Source organism: Gracilinanus agilis, chromosome 5 (assembly GCF_016433145.1).
Source record: "Gracilinanus agilis isolate LMUSP501 chromosome 5, AgileGrace, whole genome shotgun sequence".
Classification (NCBI taxonomy): domain Eukaryota; kingdom Metazoa; phylum Chordata; class Mammalia; order Didelphimorphia; family Didelphidae; genus Gracilinanus; species Gracilinanus agilis.
The window spans coordinates 293,930,183-293,949,189 of NC_058134.1; the positions used below are offsets into that span (position 1 = coordinate 293,930,183).

Consider the following 19,007-nt stretch of genomic DNA (forward strand, 5'->3'; position numbering starts at 1 on the left):
TCCTTCCAAAAACTTTAGGTTTTTAAAGGTCATTATTGTTGTTCAGTAGTTTCAGTCATGTCTGACTCTTCATGACCCTGTTTGAAGTTTTCTTGGTAAAGATACTGGAGTGGTTTGCTTCTTCTTTCTCCAGCTTATTTTATAGATGAGGAAACTGAGAGAAAGAGTTAAATGACTTACCCAGGGTCACACAACTAGTTCATATCTGAGGCAAGATTGGAATTCAGGAAGATGAGTCTTCTTGACTCTAAGCCCCACACTCTACCCAGTGTGCTATTTAGCTGCCTTTCAGAGGTCACAGAAGGAATTAAATACAACAAAGGATAGTAGTAAAAGAAGAAAGGAAATGGAAGGAGAGAATAAGAATTTATTAAGTACCTATTATGTTCCAGCAACTGTGCCAAATGTATTTACAAAATATCATTTTATTTGATACTTATAACAACCCTTTGAGGTAGATGCTATTGTTATTATCATTTTATAGTTGAGGAAACTTAGGCAAATAGAGGTTAAGTAACTTGTCCGGATAATACTTGTTTGAAGTTATTTTTGAATAGGTCTTTCTGACTTCAGGACCAGTTCTCTGTCTGCTGTGCAACCTAGTTGCCTCTAGAACAGGGGAAAAGAAATACTCTGGGGGGGAAAGTAGAAGGAAGAGATTAACTTATTATTTCTCATAATTGGGTGCCCAATGAAAGGAAAATATAAGCACTGAGGGAGGGGGAACTATATGAACTAAAATTTTGTCTAAACCTGACAAGGACTTACACACAAACCAGGCATGTATTTTCCTCTCCCTATGCACCTAATTATGAGAGAGTTTGGTGTAGAAATGAATTAAATTCACCTTCAGTTTTGGAGAGTGAATCATAAAGGGGAAATTAAGAGGCAAAAAAGGAAAGGTGAGAATAGTCTTCAGAACCTGGGCAGGGATAAGAGAAAAGGAATACTAGAATGGAAGCAGAGCTTTCTAATTACATATCATTAGTATCAATGACCCTCCTTTTTCATTGCTGTCTCCTTTATAAAGGTGGGGGCATGGAGAAAAACAAGAAAAAGAAGCAGAGAAAAGAATAGAGAGAAATATATATTTTAAAATCATTACCATAAACATGAATGGAATAAACTCACCTATAAAGTGGAAGAAGAGAACAGAATGGTTTAGAAAGCATAACATGATAATGTTTATAAGAAAGACACTTTAATCATAAAGATTTCAACAGAGGTAAAGTAAGCATGTAAAGGAGAATTTATTATGTCTCATGGGAACTTAAAAAAAGCATAACGGGACAGCTAGGTGGCTCAGTGGATTGAGAACCAGGCCTAGAGATGAGAGATCCTGGTTCAAATCTTACCTCAGACACTTCCTAGCTGTGCAACCCTGGGCAAGTTACTTAACTCCCATTACATATAGCCCTTACTGTTCTTCTGCCTGGGAACCAATACACAGTATTGATTCTAATATAAAAGATAAGTGTTTAAGAAATAAAAATAGTACTAATTCTATCCGAGAAGATGCCCAAAATGATGCAACATTCCAAAACTTTTGAAATGCAGCCAATTTAGCACTTAGGGAAAATTTTTAAATTTATAAACACTTGGATAAACAAAAGAGAGAAAGAATGGACCAACAAATTAGGCAAGTACTAAAAAAAAAAAGATCAACATGGTAACAAATGAAAATCCCTAGTAAATAAAAAAGTTCTAAAAATCAATGAAAAGATTAAATAATTGAAAGAAAAAACTATTTGATAAAGAAAACTAGAAGCTGTTTTAAAATAAACTAATAAAACAGATAAGCCATAAACTTGTCTGATTTTAAAAGAAAGGAAAACAAAATTACCTTATAAAAAATGAAAAGAATTCAATGGAAACAAAAGAAAATTAATAGAAACTATTTTGCTTAATTATTTACAAACAATACTGATAACCTAAATTAAATAGATTCATATTTACAAAAATTTAAAATGTTAAGATTAACAGGACAAGAAGTAGGGAAATTAAATATCCTAATCTCAGAAAAAGAAACTAAACAAACCATAAATGAACTTCTAAAAGAAAAAAACATCCAGGTGTTGACATAACACCAACTATTGCTATAATGGAAAAAGAAGAAATCTTACAATATTCTTTCTATGATACAAATTTTATTTTCACACCAAAATATCAAAATATCAAAAAAAGGAGATAAAGCTGAGAAAGAAAACCGTAGACCAAGATCCTGAATGAATAGTTACAAAAATATTAATGAAATATTAAAGAATCTACAGCAATACATCAAAAATATTAATTATTTCTAGTTGGGATTTAGATTAGGAATGCAAGGTTGGCTTAATTTTTGAAAAATGATAAACTTGCTAGACTGTTAATATCAAAATCAATAAATCTGCACATTATAACAAGAGATATTTTAAAATGATTTTTGACTAAATATGATACCTATTTTTTTTTAAAAAGCAACTCTAAAAAGCACAGGAATAATATAGTAAATATCATGTTTAATTATACTTATTATACTTAATATAGTAAATAGTATATATCTAAAACCTGTAGTTAACATTATATATGATCGAGAAATGCTAGAGACCTATCCAAGAGTATGTCTTTCCTCCCCACACGACAGGGAAAATAAACTAATTGAATAAGCATTGTCAAAAAAAGAATCAAATATACTCCAATATAAACTATATTAATATATAATTAATTAATTAAGATGATATGATGGCCTCTTTGAGAACCCTAGAGATTTGATTAAAATGAATTAAAACAATAGCTTTAGCAAAATATCAGTATATAAAATTAACTTACCTACATCACCAACTTTCCTATGTATTGTCAACAAAACCCAGCAGGAAAAGATGGAAAGAAAATTTCCATTTGAAATAATTACAGACATATAACATATGACATATTTTGTAGTCTACTGACCAANTATCAGTATATAAAATTAACTTACCTACATCACCAACTTTCCTATGTATTGTCAACAAAACCCAGCAGGAAAAGATGGAAAGAAAATTTCCATTTGAAATAATTACAGACATATAACATATGACATATTTTGTAGTCTACTGACCAAGATATATATAAGAACTATATTGGTGGTTCCCAAACTGTTTTAGCCTACTGCCTCCTTTCCAGAAAAATTATTACTTAGCACCCCCTGTCACATACTATCACTGCCTCCTTACTGCCCCCAAATGTACCTGTGGCCATCACCGCCTCCCTGGATTGCTGCAGTATCCACCAGGGGGCGGTGGCGCTCACTTTGGGAATCACTGAACTATATGACTAAAACTACATAATACTTGTAAAGGTATTCCATACCCTCACTTCAATTAATGTAATATAATCAATGTAATTATTAAATTTTAAATGTGTAAACACAATTGGCTTTAATCTATGATTTCTTTAGGAGATGTGAGTCTTTCTGAGTGGGTTAAGAAAGAAGTAGATGATTGGCTGATCAAATTATCTGGGTGTCAATTTAGAATCTCTAAATTTCTAGGGGCAGCTGGGTGACTCAGTGGATTGAGAGTCAGGCCTAGAGATGAAAGGTCATAGGTTCAAATCTGGCCTCAGACACTTCTTAGCTGTGTGACCCTGGACAAGTCACTTAACCCCCATTGCCTAGCCCTTACCACTCTTCTGCCTTAGAACCAATACTTCTAAGACAAAAGGTAAGGGTTTAAAAAAAAAAAGAATTTCTAAATTGCTAATGGAATTTGGGGGCAAATCAGTCCAGTGACTAAGCAGTCAAGAGAGGATTTCTGACTCAAGAGCACCTTAAGGAGACAGATACTTGCCCCTATACAAGACTTGGTTTATTCTCTCTCTTTTGTTTATATGAATAAAAACAGGCCTAAATATTTGGATAGATATTAATTGTTCATGGTTGGGTTGTGTCAATATAATAAAAATTATGATAGTACCTAAATTAATTTGCCTATTCATTTTCATACCTATCAGACTACTAAAGGATTACCTTACAGTGCTAGGAAAAAATAATAAAATTCATCTGATAAGAGAATTCATGAACAAAATGAATAATTTTGTTTGTGTAAAACAAAAGCTTTTACATTAACAGAATCAATGGAGTTAAAATTTGAAAGTCATTAACTGAAGGGTAGGAAGAATCTTGGAAGTAAGTTTCTTACATAAAGTTTGATAACCTAGATATATAAGGAATGGATTAAAATATATAAAAATAAGAGCTATTACTCACTAGATAAATAATCAAAGATATTACTAGGCAATTCCCAAGGGAAGAAAACAAAGGTATCAATAATTGTGTTAAAAGATAATTAGAAATCAGTATTGATAAGAGGAATTCAAATTAAAACAACCATGACATTCCTATTAGAATGGCAGCAATGACAAAAAAAAGGAAAATTTGAAAATTGTTGGAAGATAAGAACATAAGTGCATTATTGGTGGAGCAGTGTCCAGCCATTCAGGAAAACAATTTGGAACTGTCCCCCAAAAGTGACTAAATTATGCATATTTCTGAGCTTATGCCCACAAACAGATAGGAAAAGGATCCAAATTTATAGCAGAATTTTCTGTTGTTTCAAAGAATAAGAAAACAAGGGGATAACCATCAAAGGAGATGATAAGAAATGACAAAAGAGATGGATTCAGAAAAAAACATAAGATGACCTATGAACTAATGCAGAGTTAAGTGAGAAAAACCAAGGGAAAAAAGTTATACAAAAGTAAAACACTGGCATCTGTCTGTATATGTATATATAAAGAGGTATATGTGTATTGTTGTGAGGAAGATTATTTAGTATCAGTTACATATAGTTTATATGGACCTAGCAGGAAGGGCTGGAGGATTCCAAGATGGAATGAAGGAGCAGGAAGTAGGGCTTGTGCTCTGGGAGAGACTCCGTTAGTGGTTGGCACAAACTGTTGCTAGCCCTGGGAGATCTCAGAGTTAAGGAAACCCTGCATCCAGATTCCCTGGGATCCTGAGAGGTGGAGGCTTCCAGCAAGTGGACAAGACCTGCAGAGCTGCACCAAGTGGGAAGTGGTTTGGGATCTGGTGGACAGCATCTCAAGCTCACTCTCTCTACTTGAGTACCTTGGATCACCTTGGCTCTTGGCATCCCGTGATCATCTTTGGATTACTGTGAGAACCCTCAAAGCCCCCCTCAGGCCCTTTAGCTGTGCTGGTCAAACCTGGCTGGAACCAGGTTTGAAGCAGCCTTCCTAGTGACTCCAGTACTACTCCTTTGGGCCCTGCCTGGCTAGGTCATTTATATTAGAGTAGTCTTCCCCTTGCCTTGTGTTTTCCCCTTTAGGTTTTAAGTGTAGAATCCCCTATCCCATCTTTTATTTAGTTACACACTATTAAACTGTTTAAAACTTTTACCTTGCCTGCTGGTTCCATAGACTCTGGCCTAGTGGTGAGCTGGGTGAATGTTGGGCCAACAGCCATTCTTGACAGTTACCAGCTTAGCAGTGAATCCTGGTCTCCCTATCCTGGTTGGTCCTGTCTCTCCTTTAACCCAGTGTGTGTACCCACAACCATTTAGGTTATATTTTAACATCCTTGGTGCCCCATCTTTTACAGTATGTATTCTAGTAGACCAGTGATTCCCAAAGTGGGCGCTACCGCCCCCTGGTGGGTGCTGCAGCAATCCAGGGAGGCAGTGATGGCCACACTTTTTTTTGTTTTATATTCTATTTTGAGTTCGATAAATAGTTTCATAATTTGCAGGGGGTGCTAAGTAATATTTTTTCTGGAAAGGGGGTGGTAGGCCAAAAAAGTTTGGGAACCCCTGTAGACCATTCTCTGTCTGGTGATAGTACATTTCATTATCAATCCTTTGGCGTAGGTATTGGTCATTGTATGGCATTGTAAAATTTTGTAAAGTTGTTTTTCGTTATAATGTCTTAATAATTGAGGCAATTGAATTACTGCCTGGAGTACAGTGAGTTAGAGGGGTCTGGGAGACCTGAGTTCCAATCCAGCCTCAGACTCTTATTGACTGTGTATCCCTTAAATGAGTCACTTAATCTATAGTTGCCTCAGTTTCCTCAACTCTAAAATGGGGATAGCAACAACACCTGCCTCTCAGAGTTGCTGTGAAGATCAATGAGACAATATTTCTAAACCACTTAATCATGGTAACTGGCACATAGCAGTATTTCTCCTCACTCAAAAGTCACTAGGAAGAGAATGGGGACACATATTTTTGAATATGGCCAGCATGTGGATTTATTTTGCTTAATTCTATTTGTTTATTACAAGGTTGTTTTTTCTCAATATAGGGATAGGTTTTGGGAAGGAAAGTAGTCCTAATAATAGTGATAATAAAAAATAAAAAGGGAGTACTTGTAGCTTTTTTTTTTAAGCCTTACCTTCTTAGAATCAATACTAAGTATTGTTTTCAAAGTAATCAAGGACTAGGCAATTGGGGTTAAGTGACTTGCCCAGGGCAACACAGCTAAGAAGTATGGAAGGTCAAATTTGGACCCAGGACCTCCTATCTCTAGGTCTGGCTCCTTAACCACTGAGCTACCTACCTACCTCACTTCTAGCTTTTTTTTTTTTTTTTTTTTTTTTTTTTTTTTTTTTTAAGCTGAGAAGAGAACAAAAAGAGGTCCAAGGGTGGGTAGGTGGTGCAGTAGATAGAGAGCCAGACTTGGACTCAGGAAGTCCTAGATTCTAGATGTGTGACCCTGGCTAAGGCATTGAACTCCAGTTGCCTAGTCCTTGCTTCTCTTCTGCCATGGAGCTGATATTTAACATAGATTCTAAAATAGAAGATAAGGGTTTTAAAAAAACAAAAGGAGACAAACAAAACAACTTAGAAGCTAACATAATGACTTTACCATCTTTTTTTAATGAAAGTTTTACATAATAGAGATTCAGTTTCTTGTACAATCCTTTTTTTCTGTTCTGCATACATGGAAGTACTCATGCTTGCTAATAATGGTCAAATATGGAGTTAAAATTTCTTTTTAACAAATAGTGGTTACTTACAATTACTGTCATTCTTTCTTGTTAGGTTAATACTTAAAAGTCAAAATAGGAAGCATGAAATGGGACAATTGAATTGACTTTTCACACTCACTTCAACTCTGTGCTGTCAAGCAAAATACTTTTCTTCTGATAAGCCAGACCCAGGTTGGTCCCCTGTCTCAGAAATGGTTGTAGTTGAAGACCCCTCTTTATGCTGTCAAGGCAGCTGAGGAACCCAAGAGTCTCCAACCCTCATGAGGCTAGGTCAGGCCTGGACATACCCATTTCAGGATCATAGTTTGTTCATTTATGCTCAAGAGAAAAACAAAACAGAAGTCTGGGGTCCAGGGCCCAGGCTCAGACTTGCTTAGGCAAGGTGTGTGTGTGTGTGTGTATGTGTGTGTGTGTGTGTGTGTGTGTGTGTGTATATGTGTGTGTGTGTGTGTCTTGTGATTGTAGCCACCATGAAGTTTGATTGGAGAAAGGTATTCCTTTATTCACCCCTTAAAGGAAGTCCCAGATTTATAAGGCAGAGGGGACTAAAGGGTAGTAATGGCTTTTAAAATCTCCTGAGTGGACACCTCTTCCAATTGCAGCCCTCCCCCCTACCCCAGCACACCTGCACACTACATTAGAATCAGAGCTAGAAGGGATCTTAGAAATCATTGCAAATTCCCTCATTTTACAAAAGAGGAAATTAAAGGCAGGAGGTTCATTGATTTGACCTGGTCACAGTTAGGTAAATAGCAGAATTGAGGTTCAGACTAAAGTTCTCTGGCTCTAAGGCCAGAACACTTTCTAGTATGCCACAGTGACTAATTCCATTATCAGATGTCTTTAAGCCAATGTTTGATGGCTCCATTGTTGGGATTGTTGTAGATGGGACCCAGGATTTAAGGAGAGTTTGAGCTAGATGACCTCTGAGGTCTCTTCTCACCCTATGTCTATGGTATCATAAAGTTGGAAAGATAATATGGCAACAGGTGGATTGCCAAGGATTAAGCTGCTACTTTCTTGGCTTTCTTTAGCCCGTACCTAAAACCCCACATTCTACAGGAAGTCATTCCCCAATTCCTCCTAATACTAGTGCCTTCTCTGTTGATTATCTCCATTTTCTCCTATACATATTTGCATATCACCTACTCCATTAGACTGTGAGCTCCTCGAGAGCAGGGGCTATTTTTTGCCTTTCTTTGTACCCAGTTGCCTGGAACATTGTAATGGATGGAAATAGATTGGCTAGAGTCATGAAGACTTGAGTTCAAATGTGACCCACTTACTAGTTAGGTAACCCTGGGTAAGTCACTTTGCTCTGTGCCTCAGTTTCCTAAACTGTAGAATTAGGATTATAATAGCACCTACCTCACAGGGTTGTATCAAATGAGATAATACTCTTAAAGTGTTTAGCACAGTCCTTGGCACTAGTAGGCACTTACCATGTCTGTTTCCTCTCCTACTTTTTTGATAACTTGATTTTATCTGGGGAGCCCCTAAAGGTTACTATGAAGATGAAGAACTTGCTTAAGACAGTACTTTAGGAATATTCATTAGCTAGTGGTTGGGAGAATTGGGAGTCCCACATTCATTCTGTCTCTCCATGGCTGGCGGCTGGCTCTCTTCCCCCCTCCCTCCCAGAAGCTATTCCCACAGTATCCAGTTAGGAATGCAAGATATTGGTTTATAGATTTTTTTTTGTCCTCCCAACAGTCTTTCAGATCCCAGAAGTCTTTAACTGATGTGACTACTATAATGAAGCAATTTAGGTAATAGAATAGAAATTTATAGGAGCTTGGCTGTCAGCTTTGAGCATTCTGTATTGGAATGCAACTAGGGGAGGAGTGAAACTGTCATTGCTGGTGTGAGAGTGTTTGGAGCAGAGGTCCAGTCAGCAGTGACTCCATGAGCTTGGGATCTTTGGGATTAGAGAAACTTGAAAACAATATCTCTCAAGACAACCCTTGGTAGTGGATAGTGTCTGTTTCTGGTGGACAGTTTGCAGGCATTTTCTCTACCTGGTATCTTGGTATCTCTTGGATTATTGGTTGTGCAAGGAGTTGGTTCCTGTTATCCAGAAGTCATCAAAGAAGCAATCTGGACCATTTGTGAGAATCCTAATACTCAGCTCTCTCCCTCTAGTCTTCAGTCAAGGCTGTCAGCCTGACAAGTTAGGTTGACAGAGAAACTCACTCTTGAACTCCATTTCTTGTCAGTTAGATATTCCTAGTTATAGATACACCTCTACCATCATCCCTAACCTTATAGTCTGTATTAAACCTGTATTTTTATAATTCATGGGTCCCAGGCTAGTCACTTGTTAGTTTCACAGACTCCCAGGCTAGGTGGATCTGTGGTGGCAGTTGGTATCAACTGCAAATCCATAATCTCCCATTCCTTGTTCTTTGGTGGGGTTTGTGTTCCCCCAGTTTGTTAGTCCAATCTGTTATCCCTGTCCAGTCAGTCCTCCTTCTCCCCTTTCTCTAAACCCAGTAATATTTAAGATACCCACAAGTGTTCCCCCATAAGACTACTCTGAGTAGAATGTAGCCTGCTTGTGGGCATGGGCAATTTCATTTTATATTTGCATATCATCGGTTGCAGAGTGAATTGGATGCTGGTCTAGAATGATATTTTTCCTTTTTAGCAAATCTTTATTTGAGAGAGGCAAAGTGAAATTGGAGTAGGTAGGGACAGGTCAGCTCCATCAAAGAGGTACAGACCTCTCGTCCTGACGTTCATCATTGATACTGCCACAGACAGAACCACGTAGCTATGCCCTCTCCCTAGCAGATCAAAGGAAACATTGGACTAAAAGAGGATGTCTTGTGGGATCTCTATCCTCAAGGACTTGTCACCTGCCTCCTGTCTCTTCACAGGCTCATTTGTCTTTTTACAAAGTCCCTGCATGGACACAGAGATGTGGGAATCTTTAGTACATTGGAGAAGGAGAAAGAAAGAGGAAGAGAATAAGCATTTATATAGCATCTACTATGTGCCAAGAGATTTGTACATATTATCTCATTTGATACCTGTAAGGGAGGTGCTATTATTTCCTCCTTTTTACTTTATTTGAAGAAACTAAGGCAGAGGTTAAGTGACTTGCCCAGAGTCACACAGATAACAAGTGCATGAAGCTAGATTTGAATGCAGATCTTTCTGCTTTATCCACTACACCCCATCTGCCCTTGCTAAGTTAGTTGGTATACAGCCCTTTCCCAAAGCCATACATCATGGAGTTTCCCCTGAGTTTTCTGCTGACCCCAGGCCCGGAATATCCTGGAAGTATAGATCCCCTTCATCTTTGTTCCGTCTTCTTCCCTCTACACCAACCCACCCTGGAAATTATTGCAGAGGGCTTAGGAGTCCAAGATAGATTAAGGTAGAAGTTTGGAAAGGAGTGGCGGAAACTCCACATTCTGTATAATCTAAGGTGTTGGAGGCTGCCAGGATCTGAGAGTGGATCAGAAGATTTTCTGCATCTGAATGATGTCACTCTCCCTAGAAGTGAAGTGTGCAGGGATCATCCCAGAAAACCACTGATCCCATAAACAAGCCTCTGAACGGGCTAGCCGGCCTCTGCCAGTAAAATCTTTGTCCCTGAGGTTCCCCAACACCAGTTTCTAGTACCTTTTTCCAGAATCTGGACAGCTCCCCATAGTAGTGGCTACCGGGTATTGTGGGATATTGTCCATTCTCCCAAGATGCTCCAGGGTCTGAATTGGCCCTTGGTGGGTTTGGGGGAGACAGGAGCTGGGGAGGGGGGAGCTGGGAGTGAGAGCCAGGCCCATCTGAGGTCGAGAGAGTGAATGCAGCATTGTTGGCCAGGGCCAGAGTCACAGATAATTACCTCAATTAGTGACAATGGGAGAGTAATAAATACAGGCTTAGTGTCTCCTACCCCACCAGGGCTCCGAAGATTAATCCAGCCTGACGGGCCAGCCCTGAAAGGCATGATGGACAATTCATTAAACTCCCCAAATGCCCCACAACCTGGGCGTGAAGGCTGAGTTAGCCCCCCGGGGCCTGCGCCTTTGTCCTGATTGTGTGTCTCCGCCACAGCAGAGTCGGGCAGTCCCCAGAGATGGGGAGGTGAGTGGGGGTCCCCCAGCCTGGCCAGGCGGCGGGAGGATTAGGCCAAAGTCCGGCCCTGGTTGCCCTGGCACGATGGGCTGACTGGGCTGGAATGTCCTTTGGGGGGGAGCAGGACGAGCGGAGGGGCGGGGCAACAAGGTGGGGTAAGGGAGGGGGCACACAAAACCAGGAGGCAGGAGGAGTTAATTAGACGCCAATGGGGAGAGTGAAGGACCACAATAAAACCCAAGAGGACTGCCTGGGTCGCCCCCTCACTTCCGAGGATTAATGTGGGGGAGGGCCAGGAAGGAGAGGGCACAGGTCCTGGGAGGGAGCTGGGGGGGTGGGGGGCTGCCACAGTGGAGCTGCATTCTCCTAACTTTTTGCTCAACATGGCACCTTGTGGCCATGCAATTCTGCGCAGGTCTCAGAGGCTGGAGTATCCCATGGCCCTCCTGGAGAGAGATCACCAGGATGTTTCCTCACCTGAAGTCAGTCCCCCCACCCCATCGGGAACCCCAGAGAGGCAGGGTGTTGCATGGAGCATTTCCCCCATTTAACTGAGACCGGAGGAGGTCTAGGAAGAATTAGCACTGCCCCACCCCCAAGTCTTCCACTTGGTCAGTGGGGAAACCAGGACTTTTGCTTCCCAGGCTAGTCCTGTGTCTGTTCTGAGCAGGCTAACGGGTTACATCTAAGAGTGATTCTGAGCTGTTGGACGGGTTTCTGTGGTGTGTGTGTGTGTGTACCTGCACGTGTGTGGGGGCTCTGGTGTATATGGATGGATATTATAAAGCTATACACCCAGATAGTCCACACGTGTGTCCCTAGTCACTGATTTCCAGTATCTGAATGCATGCCCATGAATGGGCTTCTTGGGGCTGAACTGTACGTCTCAGGACTTGTGCTTCTACATGAACGTGCCTGTGGATGTACTTCTGCATGTGTTTGTGTCTGTGAGAGCAGGAATACGATGGAGGGGATGCCTGGCCCTAACTGGCATTTGGGCTTCTCTGGAGGTTGACCTTCCTCTGGGCCGTATCCTTATGAGGTCCCACCAGGTCTGGCTGGGACAGCCTCTTTGACCTCTAATGCTTCTGGAGGCTGGGAATCTTCCTAGCAGGCTGGGCAAAATCCTGATTTGCAGCAGAGTGTCCAGGACCCTAAGGGGCCCTGCTGTTGCTACTCTCAATAGAAAAGGGCAAAAAAAAAAAATGCAGCTCATTGCATGGATTCTTGGAAAAGGGCCCCATTGCCCTCCAGGGGAGTCCCAACCTGGCTCCTCAACACAGGCTCCCTTCTTAGGCCTGGGGGTGTAGGGTAACCCTCTCTCCCTTCCTAGGAACCACCCCCACACCTGGCCCTTCCTCAGGGAATGACAAGGGAGCTATTTGAAGGCAGCTCCCCTGGCATATTTATAACCTGCCTCTCACCGGATGCTGCTTTCAGCCCAGACGTGTGTGTGTGTGTGTGTGTGTGTGTGTGTGTGTGTGTGAATGTGCATGTGTGTGGGGGGGCTCTGTCTCAAGTTGGACGCCCTGTCTGGGTGTGGAAAGAGTGAGTAAGGGTGAGTGGTGGGCAGTTCGGCATGGATATTCCTGCTCACACCACAGCCAAACAGCTTATTTTCTCCTCTCTTTGTTATTTTTCTCCCTCTGGGCTGGTGAGCAGGATTTAGCTGGCGCTGAGTGGGGTGGGAGGTGGGGAGCTGAACCCCAGGGTATTTGCAGCCCCACTGACAGGGTTTTTCCAGGGTGCAAATGCTGAGGCATTTGCTACTACAGGCATGCTGAACCCCCCCAGACAACTTCATGCATGCCAACCCCTCCACCTAACTCATAGGTCTTTCCTTCCTGCCTTTCCTCCCTCCGATCCTGGAATTTTTCAGTAGCAACCCCACCCCTTGATTCACTAATGCCAGCCCATTTGCCAGGGCTCTGGCACCAACTAAAACTGGAGCACCCAAGGTAGTGCCACTGGTTTCTTTCTCGGACCTGAGCAAAGCTTCCTTTTCCCTTGCCCCTGTCCCAGAGGATCCCATCCTGTCTTTCTAAGTGGCCTGACTCTCCTGCTCCCCAGTTTCCTGAGCAGTCTCCACATGAGTGACTTGGAATCCACACTTGTAGGGTGCTGTCCAGATAGATGTCTGTTACCCAGCTCCATGATGAGGTAGAGTCACTGGGCAGATAACAGATGAAAAGGGGGAAATGAAGCAAGATTTTCCTAGTAATACAACTTCTGGGAAAAGAACTAGAACCCAGGTCTCCAAGGCCACATCACCTCTTCCTTGTCTTCAGACTTCTTCATATCCATTCATCTCCTTTCCCTAAGGTGTAGTTATGAGGGAGACAGAAGCTTCCTGGGTTGAGGGGTCTAACAATGGAAGGAGAAAGAAACTCCCTAGGTTGAGTCCTATAATATATGTCTTCCCTGGGGCATTCTTCTCTAGGCTTTTCACTGTCCCCACATGCCCTTGCATTCCCCATTCCTCAGTATCTTCTCCTCTCCAGAGTTAATCCATTCTTTCTCCCTTTGGGCTGAGGACCAGGATTTAGCTGGTGCATGGGGTAAGTAGAAGTAAAAGTCTGGATGCTTAGCTTAAAGGTTTTTGCCTTTCGAGAAACAAAGGAAATTTGGTAAATGATAAGTAGTCGGGGTTATGATTAGAGCTTAGGGTTCATGGGGAAGGTGCTGGGTAGGTCTAGGATTAGGATAATAGGCACTTAAAATTTGTTCAGTGTGGAATGAATGCTCTGCTTAGTGTAAGGACCACAGTCTAGTTTTAGATAGCATTGGGTTGGGGTCAGCTTTAAGGAAGGCTATGGAAGTTGCTCAGTATTTATGGTACGAGTTTAAGATTACATTTTGGTGGAGATTGTGTTTGGGCTCATTATATAATTTGGCTCCTGATTCCTTTGCCTCTCTCCTTCCTTCCTTGATCCCTTTCATTTCTAAATTCTGTGGCCTATGATTCTTACCCATCAGTTCTGATCTCTTAGACCTAGAATGCCATTATGGGTTTCTTGGGATGTCCATACTTCATTGTGGAAGTCCTCTTTGGTATTAGTAGCCTTACTAGGAAAGTTGCCTGTCTTCTGTGGCTTCTTTCCTATAAAAAAAAAAAAAGTCCCGAAGCTCCAGCCAGGACAGATGGGCCTTGGAGCCTCACTCCTATCATCATCATCATCATCATCATCATAATCAAGCCTGATAGTTGCATTGAATTTTTTACTTCCAAGCACTTTTACATCTACGATCTCATGATCATTAACCCTGGAAGTTAATTTGGGCAGGTATAATGGATTCCCATTCTGTCAGTGAAGAAACTCAGGAATCATGTAAGTGGGAAGAAAGAAGCAGATTAGAGTGGGGATCATGGCTTAGTGGAAAGAATACTAGAATTTGAGGTAAGAGACTTGAGTTTGAATCCAGTCTGCTAATTGTTAGCTGAGGAGTCTTTTAGTGAGTCCCTTAACTTCTCTAAGCATCAATTTTCTCCTTCAGAAAATGAAAGGGTTGTATTAGATAATACCTCATGTTCCCTTCCACCTCTGAATCCTACCATTCTATAATATAAACAAAATAATGTTTTAAAACATAAATGGAGATGTAGAGGATAAATGACTTTTCTGAGATCACACAGTCTTTTAGTGATAGAGGAGGGACTCAAACCCACATTAAGGACTTTCCCAATTGTACCCTTTCCACAGGAGAAGAAGGTCCACCAGTGGCCTCAGCAGGGTCAACTGGAGGTCAAAGATCCTGAATCTCTGGCCTGACCCCTGTTAAGAGCCCAAGTCTGTTCATATTACCCCTTCCTGAGGCCTCTCTTTACCTCTGAGCTGCTGGAAATATAAAAAATCCTTGCTGAAGAAAAGTGGGGTTAGCACCAACAAGGAAAAAACCATTTATATCACTGATAAAAAATAGAGATTTTATTCTGCAAAGGAGAATACTACAGGGGACAATGGGTGCACAGAAGAGAAATGCTGTTTTTTATCGTCAAAGATATCTTTGAGAATCTATAAAGGAGAAATGGGAAAAGGAATAGGACAGGGCCAGAGGATAAGAGAAATTGTGGAACAGAGTCTGGAGGTAGGGGTGGTACTGTGGATCAGGCTGGGACCCAGCACAATAAATATTTTATTTACAAGAACCAAATCCTCGGCTTGGTATCCACAGTTCAGTGCAAATTATTTACACACTGACTAGGGAGGAGGCTGGGAAAGGGTGAGAATGGGGACATAGTAGGCAGAACTCACAGCTGTTCAATGGCCCCATCGCAGAGGCTGGGTGGAAAGTGACCTCATCTGGGTCTCCCTAACCCCATTAGACACATCACTACAGCTGACCTTCACTGGAACTCTTCTGCCCCTTCTTTGGGTAAGGAAAGAGGTGGGCACTGCCTATGTTTGATTCCGGGAGGCTGGGTCCTAGGTCTCATTGCCTGCCTGGTTTTCTGCCCAGGAAAGTCTGTGGGGACCAGAGGAGAAAAAGCAAAAGACAGGGAAGAATGGTGGGAGGAATCAGAAAGAAAAAAAGTGAAAGGAAAGAAGGAAGATTAGAAGCGGAAGGAGGATAGAGAAGTCCACAATCAAAGATGGTGGTGGTTTCTCTCTCTAAGTTCTAGAAGCCCCAGGAGTTTGGAAGAATTGAAATCATCTCTTGTTCTGTGCTGGGTGCAAACGGGCCTGAGCTGAGGACTTCATAGAAGAGAAGGGAGTAGTGCTGCAGAGTATTTCCCCCCCTGGGAAAACTCTGGGGGAAATTGCTATGGGAAAGACTGGAGGTCTGTAATACACTGGCCATTATAGCAGTGTGGATTCCGGTTCACCTCGAGCAAGAGATTTTGGGTTCCCTTGACTGACCTGGGAAGGATGGGGGAAGAGAGGGGCCATGAATGTCGGTGAAGGGCGGGGGATGGAATGGGGGTATTCAAGAACCATGGGAAATGAAGGGACGGGATCCTGGCCTAGGAATTCCTAGGATTCCCGGGGTGAAGGGTTGCAAGGGTTGGGGGACGGGGGAGGGGGAATGATTGCAGTGCAGGGCAGGAGGCCAGAGGGTAGTAGTGTTCCTCGGAGGCTGTGGGGTCACAGGCTCCCTCACAGACATTCGTGCAGCACTCGCGTGTGGGTGCAGTTGCGGCAGCTGACGTGGCAACACCAATGGAAGGTGCAGTTACAGCGCTCAGTTACGCGTTGCGTGCGCGTGCGGTGACCTCGGCCGCAGCACAGGAGCTCGCAACCGTCCAGGGCCGGGGAAGAGCTGTTGCAGGCCCGGCCCGTGGTGCCCGCTGTGCCCATGCGACCGCTGTAGGTGCAGAAATTGGGCGATTTCTCGAAATACACGAGGTCGTGCGGCGAGGGTGGCTTGTGGGCGGGATCTTCCGGCTCGAGGCGCAGTAGCTCCGCGCGGGATGCGCGATTATTACCTCGGTTGCCATAGAGCACGCGCGAGGCTCCGTCAAAGCGGTCCCGCAGCACATCGCCCACCGCGCGGAGCGTGGGCAATCTCATCCAGCACGTGCGAACAGTGCACGAGCCCGACATCCCGTGGCACTTGCACTCTTGGCGCATCTCCGAGAACACTGTCTGTGGGAAAGACAGTCATCATTTTCTGTAGCTTCCCCTGACCATCCTATTTCCTTAAAAGCATCCTGTCACCTCCCCTAAGTTCAGCCCCCTCCTAGGGCAGGCAAGACCACAGTGGCTGGACCTATGAATTCCATCCGCTTCCTTTCTTTCCTGCAGACTTGCTGGCGAAGTGGGGAAAGCATTGCATTTGGAATCGAAAAGGCTGCGCTTGAGCTCTGGATCTACCTCTTAACTGGACAAATCAAAATACAGGAGGAAATTGGGCCAGCTGTTTTCTACTGCCTCTCCGCTGTCTCAGATCCTCCAATTCCAAAGCCTTTTTGGCCATTTATCCCCAGGGTGGGGTGGCCTGACCAGTCGATCCGCTTACCTGAGCGTTCCCAGGTTTTTCGGCGACACAATCTGCTCTCATAAATTTATCTTAACCTACACCTACATCCTCATCCCGACCCCCACATAACCTTGCTAACCTGGGCACACTAACTGCCCCCTCTCCCGAATACCCACACTCTTGCTACCCCGAGGTCTGTTTTTTTTTTTTGTTTTTTTTTTTATTGTGAGCCCTCACTATGAAATTCCTATCCCCTTCATCATGCATTCCACGCCCCCCCCTCCCAGAACTCCCTTTACCGTGCGCCCCGCCTCGTTGTTGTGAAGGTTCATGAGGAAACGCAGGTCTCTCCCCTTCTCCCCAGAATCCACAAATTCTCGACCAAAAAGGCGGCCAAAATCGATGTTGTCACTGCAACCTCCCCAGTGCCAGTCCGGACCTCCAGGGCCACGCCGCCGGTAGTCACATGTACAAGATTCTATGGAACCCTCGGAACAGGAGCGAGCGACCGAGTGTGTCACTCCAGCAGACGTGATGGCGAAGATAAAGGCAGTTTCTCGACATCCTGTTAGCGAAAGAAGAATGAGGGTCACTGGGGTGGGCAGTGGTGGGGTTACCGGTGAATAAGAGGTTCTGGAAACATCATTTGGGACAGGAACTCTGGACACATGCATAGACACATTCCCCTACATTCCTTGCCTGGCAAACCGGAAGACACGAGCATACACGCACTCGCATCCAGCAAGCATTTTGATTGCTAAGGGTAGTTGCAGATGAAATGGAGCCTACAGCTCCTTCCTGACTCAGTTTCTCTAACCTTCATCTGGAAAAGAAGGGGTAGTTTGAAAGGAAAGGATGGGTAGGCTGGAAAGACTGAGCTGATCCGGTGCCCTCTGTAGCCACTTGAGGGCATCTACACTTCCTACACTTCCACCCACCCCGCCCCGCAGCACAGCCCCTGCTGTACAGTACAGGGCAGTGACCAAAAGCTAGCTAGTTCCCAGGAGCAGGCAGCTAAGTGCCAGCTTCCCTGGTAGAGAGAGAGGAGAAAATAGGATTTGGGGTGGGGGGGGGGGGGAGTGTCTTGCACGCCACATAGAAAGTGCGCAACCACCATCTGTCGATTGATTGATTGTGTCTGGATGCGCTCTCGGGGCTTGAGCTCCAATCCACTCCTAGCCCAGAGCTGGCGGTATCTAGGCTGAAGCGGCAGCAAAAATCTACCTATCCCTTGTTGTGACTTTTGTCCACCTCGTTCCACAATCTCCTCCCTCTCGCCCTCTCCCAGACTGTTTCCCCCCAGCTCCGCAACTTCCCCAGCGCGCACCTCGGTTGACTATTTTGCCGAAAACGTGGGGCCCTGAAGCCGTGGGGCAGTTCCAGCGTCGATTCCGAAACTGCCACTTGCACTCCCTCACAGCGCTCTGCAGACCTCCGCTCACGCTGTGCAAGATCCCCGGGTTTTGCCGAATTAGCCGCCGCTGCTTGCGGCTAAGCAACTGCAGACTTGGTTCCAGCACCAGTTGCAAGCTCTTTGAGTCGGTCAGCAGGTTGGTGGAGGACGCCACATTCACTATTCCCCTGGGGTCGGACACGGATGTCAGGGGCTCAGACTTAGCTCAGACTCTTAGATCCCTGTCTATCCCCACCAAAAGAGCTGACACCCTACCCAATCCCATTCTGTTTCATTCAACAAACGTGTAGTAAATGTCTACCAAAGCACTGTATTCCCTTCTCGGCTGCAGCAGGGCAGGAGAAAGCATCATAGTTATAAAACCCAGGTGCCTGGGTTCCTGAGGTTCCTCTACACCCTATGTCAGCGATAGGAACTAGTCATTTGCATTTCTATTCCCAGTCAGTTTCTGTCCCAAGACGTATCCATTCTACACACATACCCTCCCCATCCCGCTCTGTATAGACTGTTGAGTGACAATTGACTGAGACCCAAACAGATGACAAACCCTCTGCCCCCTTTGAGAGAGAGAGAGAGAGAGAGAGAGAGAGAGAGAGAGAGAGAATAAGAGAGAGAGAGAGAGAG

The 19,007-nt window shown here is 43.7% G+C and overlaps 1 protein-coding gene across 1 annotated transcript; it reads right to left on the bottom strand.

Moving 5' to 3' along the window:
• Positions 1-16,146: 16,146 nt before the first annotated feature.
• On the bottom strand, positions 16,147-18,648 carry WNT1 (Wnt family member 1). The gene is given in 3 exon segments (XM_044679768.1): positions 16,147-16,635; positions 17,269-17,534; positions 18,297-18,648. Coding segments are annotated over 3 exon segments (1,107 nt in total).
• Between the last annotated feature and the right edge of the window lie 359 nt (positions 18,649-19,007).